General features: G+C 35.7%; 1 protein-coding gene across 2 annotated transcripts; it reads right to left on the bottom strand.

Annotated features, from left to right (window-relative positions):
• Window positions 1–1,107: 1,107 nt before the first annotated feature.
• Window positions 1,108–6,023, bottom strand: LOC122592495 (BRAP2 RING ZnF UBP domain-containing protein 1-like). Of its 2 annotated transcripts, none has more exons than XM_043764737.1 (11): window positions 5,543–6,023; window positions 4,666–4,774; window positions 4,071–4,155; window positions 3,854–3,951; window positions 2,807–2,913; window positions 2,465–2,699; window positions 2,317–2,370; window positions 2,094–2,237; window positions 1,932–1,996; window positions 1,716–1,770; window positions 1,108–1,628 (listed from the first exon to the last, which is right to left on the bottom strand). In XM_043764737.1, the coding sequence occupies exons 1-11, from the start codon at window positions 5,797–5,799 to the stop codon at window positions 1,482–1,484; spliced, it is 1,356 nt and encodes a 451-aa protein (XP_043620672.1). In that variant the 5' UTR covers window positions 5,800–6,023; the 3' UTR covers window positions 1,108–1,481. The 2 variants fall into 2 exon arrangements, with proteins under 2 accessions (XP_043620672.1, XP_043620671.1); XM_043764736.1 differs by having other exon boundaries at window positions 4,071–4,185.
• Window positions 6,024–6,243: the final 220 nt, after the last annotated feature.

Genomic DNA, 6,243 nt, shown 5'->3' on the forward strand with positions numbered 1-6,243 from the left:
TTTGGTCTTTGTTTTTTGGTACGTACACATAATCTATACATGTTTAGGTTAGACGAAAATTATGGTTCGTAATGGGTTTCACCCTTAAGGAAATTCATAAAGTGTAGCTCGTGAGGGATAGGTCATAGTGTGATAGGTCATAGCGTGTTATGTTTTGGTTGTCTACTACTCGTATCATTTTTTACTAATATTAGGTGGTACCGAACTAATGATCAAATTGGTTATTTTTCTCGGAAGTGTCCAAAGTTGGACATACATCTTCAAATTTGACTATTTAAGTAATTTTCCCCACTGATAAAACGCTATGGGCCGGATAGTTGTGTACCGGTGAGCTACATTTGAAGAGGCCTCTTAGTAGCCTAGCCAAAATTTACTGCTACAATATTAGTTCCATTACCAACAGTTCAAACACATCAACTTCCGTTTTTTTTTTAAAAAAATTGCACAAGGAGACGCCTGTATATATGTTAAGAACACCATTATGGTCATCGCCAATATGTTAATATCTTAACATTGACAATATTCCAAAACTTAACCAAACACTTGTTACCAGACTATAAGAGGTTTTTCTATTATCAAATTGCACTACCACCGATAGCCGTTTCCCAAGCCCATTATAAGTACGTTTTAACCGTCGGCTGGACTGTGAACAATCAGATTTTATTCTATTTACAATTTTGGGTAGGTAATGTTGGCAGTTTATCCTGCAGCTTCAAAAGAGCCGTCATTCATAAAGGTTGATTTAGATGATCAGTTTCAAGACTTATAATTATCATCATCATATTATTCAAGGGTCAGATAAAGAGTTCAGGAGCAGCTACTTCAGAACTAATACCGGGAAAAACAGAGGGTAAAAAGCAAGTCATCTACAAGACGTGCAATGAAACCCTCCATTCATCATGTACGAGACAACTGTTCGATACTAACTTTGTGATGGATACCGCTACTGAGTAAAGGTTAAATAACATGCATACAAAGCAAGAAAGAAACAAACAGTGTATCCATTGCAAACCATTAAACTTACAAGTTGCAATATCCTTGGTCTCTCCCTTTGGCCTTCATTTTTGATTTTATATTGTCTGACTGGTGTAGTATTCACTGAAGTAATGGTAAGAAACAAAGAGTACTTAAATTGAATTTATGGGTTAAAGAATAATCATGCTACACATTAACCACTATCTTTATCTATCTAGTCCAGCTACTACTTCCTTTATCTTTATGTACACACAACCCTTGAAGGTCTAGTTGAGTTTCCAGACTCGCCTTCTATTGTTTTTCTTATCACTTGCTGGATTTGACTGGACAGGCAGAAGTGTGCCCCCCTTTATCTCATCACCCGACACTGCCAGTGTTTTTTGAGCTTCCACAAACTCTCAAATCTCTAATCTACAATATGAAACAAAATACCAATCTAAAAACTATAAAAACAAGTAGTGTTTTAGACCATATAAAACTTAAGTTGCATATAGTTGCTTGACGGTCTAGTTGCGCTTTCGGCCCCGCCTTTTGTTCTTCTTCTTCTCACTGTCTGGAGTTGACTGAAGTGGCAGAAGTGTACCCCCCTTTATCTCCTCACTTGACGCTGCCAGTGTTTTTTGGGCTTCCACGAAAATTCTCAAATCTCTAATCTAGAATTTGGAACAAAATACGAATTTATTTTGAAACAATAAAAACAAGTAGCTGTTTAGAACAAACGATATTTAAATTAAATATACCTGTTCTTCAAGATCAAGTATTTTCTCATCCTTCATTTTTAGCAATGCAGTCTCCCTGAAGTACAATGACCAACAAAATACAAAGAATTATAACCATTCAAGGAACCAACGCGACTTTGGTATGAATGCACATATGGATCAATAAACTACTAGAGTCATGATTAAAATGACAAATTATATTATAAGAAGATTGGATAGCTTTAAGAAAATAAATACCTCTCCTGAATTTCCTTATACTTTTTCTTCAGAAGTTCTTGTTCTTTAGCAAGATCTTCATTAATCTAATCAAAAAAAGACAAACAAGTAACCTAAGAAACGAAATTAACTCCAGCAAGCTTTTTAAATTATTATTTATTTATTTTTATCAAACTAACTAACATCAGAAACAGATTTCGTGTCTTTGGCAAGTTCTTCCAGTTTATGTTGAATTTCTTGTATCTTTTCAACTTCAGCTTTCTCTATTGCTTCAGCTATGGTTCTCTCCTTTTGACTTTTCGCCTCCGCAAGTAGTGCTTCATAATGCTGAAAAAGTTATCAATTGGGATTAAAAAACTTGTACAAAAAACTAACCAATTAGAAAAAATAACACAGGACTACATACTAGCCGCTGAGTCTCCATATGGGTTGCCAGAAGAAAGTTGTACTCAACCAGAATCTGTTAAATATTTTAATAAAAACATTAACTAATATGAGTTCTAAATGAAAAAAACATCCATAAGAAATACAGATGAAAGAATATGCAAAGTTACTGTATCAAGTTTGCTGCTATATAGTGCCCCACCAAGTTCAGCATCCTCTTTATCACCACACTCCCCTTCACTTGTTTGATGACATGTCACAGTTGACTTGCTACCAACTTTCGACTGATTTAAACGGTGAACATATTTATCACCATAATAATCCCAAATTTGCTGTTTTTCTAGGTCAAGTGAATAGCAATGTTGTGCATGACTATAGTGCTCCACAGCATGCGCTTTTTCATACCTTCATGCATCAGTAATTATTTGATTTATATGATTGCAATCACAGTTATGACTACCCAATAAAAACAACAATAATAAGATTCCAACAGCCTGGTAGCAGTATTATACCTTCCACATCCTACAAAACCACATATCAAACAGACCCACGGATTGCTAGATGTCCCACAAATTGCGCATGTCGGTTTCCCATCTTGCTGTTGAAGAAGTCGGCAAACCTAAAAGAGAGTTATAAGTTTCAATAAGATCCTAATATAAACCATATAGCAGGAGACAGAAGTATTTAACAAACATCACAAATCTTGATATCTGATTTAGGTAAGTAAGTAAGTAAGTAACTGCTCAGTGCCGCCTTCCGCGGGTTTTGAGCCCCAATACCTCGACGGTGTATGGGGGAGGTTAAGATGTAGGCAGACCTTACCTCTACCTAAGTAGAGAGGCTGCTTCCAGTTTCTACCTAAATGGTAGAAAAGGCCCTCCAACCTTTGCATGGGATGAGGATCAAACCCATGACCTCTGTCTCCAGAGGCAAGGGTGTTTACCACTTGATCCAACCATGCTGCTTTTCACTATTTAATTTTTATTACAATAACATTAATTCCCACATAGTAGCTGCAAATGCAGACCTTCTAATACACTCGTTACTAAGAGATAACTTTTACCAAAGAAGGTTTCAAGATTGACATAAATGCTTGTTTGGTTCATTATGCTGACTTTTTATGCCTAGACACTTGAATTTGTGTTTTATCATACCAACTCAGCTTCTAATGTGACTGGCTGCAATATATAATGAATTTGACAGAAAATTACTAAATCGGTAATCTCTTTGCATAGTAAGCATTCTTGTCAAATGTTAATAAACATTTTGTTGCTACACATCCACCATTATCTTCCTAAACCATCTTTTCAGGACAACTTATTACATATTCATTCATGTTAAGACTCTATAAGTCACCATTTCAAAGTGAATATGATGAACCTCCCATTTTGGAAAGACTGCTTCGCCTACATAAGTCAATATGGAGATATGGTTTACGGACCAAAAAAGATATAGTCGTAACAAATGCTTTGTATACAAGACCTAATTCCAATCCAGGACTACTGTGTACATATATCAGTATATTAAATGAAGAAATAAATTCGTAAAACAGAACTAACCTGGCAAGACAAGCAGGCCCACTTCGAAATACATGGACATTGAAACGAATGGTCACATAGCGTAATCTGTATTGAACTTGTGTCATAGTCCAATCTCTCTACAGTTTATTTCGAAAAAAAAAAATTTTTAAATCAAAACATATCACTAACATCCACACACACACACAAAGATAGAACTACTAGAATGCAGATCATTAACATTTTCAGATTAACTTACCTAAACAAACAGGACAAGTAGGTAATTCCGTATATCCTGGTTGCGGGGTAGTTGCTTCCTCTGCGAGATCTGTGTACTCCACTGACTGTGCGAAGTATATATGGCAAAGATCAGTCTGAAAGTTAATCCCACCAAAAATATATCAAAGTCAGTAACTTAATCACTCAAAATGGTATCTATTGATATCCCATTTTAAAACCAACCACATATTGAAATAAAAAATAACAAACTTCTACCAGACCACCCTATTGTATTCAATGAATTACTCTTACTTTTTGATGAAACAAATATTTGTATTTTGTTATACCATGATGTAACAAATCTTCTGGAAGCAACTACAAATTGCACCAAAAACGAAAAAACTTTCATCATATTGTCATTGCATGCTGCCACATTTGCAAAATCTAGTGACAATTTTACCTAGCTTTTATTATGGCTTAAGTTGAAATTTACATCAAATAGTATATAGAAAAGTTTGTTACATCAAAAACTAAACGAATGCTTAATTTCATACATCATAACAATTCATTTGAGCGATTAAATTAATCAAACAAGCGCTATAAAAGTTATAATAACAAATGGAGTGAGCGATTACCTCAGAAGGACTAAATCGCTTTCCATTGTAACGAAGACAAAACCCATCAGCAGATACTTGATTAACTAACTCAATCAACACACTATATCGATCTTCCACCGGATCATTCCTTCATTAAAAAAACTTCAATAAGTACAAATAAAATGCTCGCAATCCGTAGTGGATACATACTTTTACCATATCCCATTTAAAGTCATAGGGTGACCTAAAGTGGCCCGTTAAGTTGGCCACTTGTAACACCCTAACGGTTAGTGACCCCTTTTGTCACAATTTTAGTACCATAACTAATATGGGGCAAAAAAACACATTGGTTTTTAGTACAATGATAAATGTAAGACAAAAGCTAAGACATGTAATCATGTATATATTCTCCCAAAAAAAACTGTTTTCATTTCCTACCCTACATATATTCTTAGCCTTCTAAAATTCCCTTTTTTTTTTTTAATTTTATTTTGGTGCACCCCATTGCATTAAGCAAGACAAAATCACCCCCTTCTGCAAGGGTGCCTCACAGAAGGGCGAGTGAGTATGACTAATCTCCAATGGTAAGGGCATCTAAGTGCTGATTTCATAGCGGGGCATTGGAGATGGTCTTTACTCAATCCCGTCTTCCATGAGGTACCGGGAGATCAAATGTAGACAGTTTTACCCTTACGCATAGGTAGAGAGACTACTTCTCTGGCCATTCTGTAGCGAGATCCCTAAACCTTTGTAGTTTGTATCTAAAATGCTAAGGCTTTTCTTACTGATCCAATTCTAATTGTGGGATACAAATAGCAATGAAAGTTGGACAAATAAAAAAAAAATCCAACAATTACCCCACCCATACTAGTGGGAAGTTGGATAAAAGATAAATAAAAATTGAAGGGGTGTTTACCTGATGAAACATAAATCGGAAAAGTGATCAACATGGGAGCCACAAAAGGCGATAAAATCTTGATAAGAGACATAATTAGGAACAGCTGGGATAAACACATGCGTGGTCCGGGTAGCCACATTCCAAAGGGTCATGATCGGAGGAGATGATGACGTCGACGATGACGATTTGAACGGTAAGTTCCTAAACAAATGAACTTCGCCATTCAATTCCATTGGGGGAATTTTTAACTCTTCTTTTTTCTTTTTCCTTTTCATTACTATTAGTTTTTGTTTTAGGGTTTGTAATCGATTTGGTCACCGCCGCGCTGGTGGTTACTTGTGTTAAGTATAATCGTTGTGGGGATCTCTCGGTGTGGATTCGGAGGGTAAACATACCTTTTTTTTTTTTTTTTTTAGATTTGATTGATTGATTCGAATGGCGGGGTAATTGAAAGATGAACAAGAACAAAGACAGGTATAAGCTTTGGGTTTTTAACTAATTATACTTACGGGACACACCACCACCGTTTCCTATGTATCTATTTATATCATGGGTGTTTGAAGTTGGTGTAGTTATGTTTCGCCTATCTACAACAACAATACCCAATCCCTAAACGGGTTTTCTAAGCGGGTTCCCTAAGCGGGTATGGGGAGATGAGTTATAGACAATATTACTTCTAACTAAAGGTAGAGAGATTACTTTCATAAAGACCTACGGTC

The sequence above is a fragment of the Erigeron canadensis genome, chromosome 3 (genome assembly GCF_010389155.1).
Source record: "Erigeron canadensis isolate Cc75 chromosome 3, C_canadensis_v1, whole genome shotgun sequence".
Lineage (NCBI taxonomy): Eukaryota > Viridiplantae > Streptophyta > Magnoliopsida > Asterales > Asteraceae > Erigeron > Erigeron canadensis.

Excerpts from the sequence above, each read along its gene's own strand:
- LOC122592495 (XM_043764736.1), bottom strand. The coding sequence starts at position 5,799 with ATGAAAAGGAAAAAGAAAAAAGAAGAGTTAAAAATTCCCCCAATGGAA. Across the intron at positions 2,700-2,806 it reads GGTTTTGTAGGATGTGGAAG|GTATGAAAAAGCGCATGCTG; the intron begins GTATAATACTGC and ends TGATGCATGAAG. Across the intron at positions 1,997-2,093 it reads ACACGAAATCTGTTTCTGAT|ATTAATGAAGATCTTGCTAA; the intron begins GTTAGTTAGTTT and ends TTTTTTGATTAG.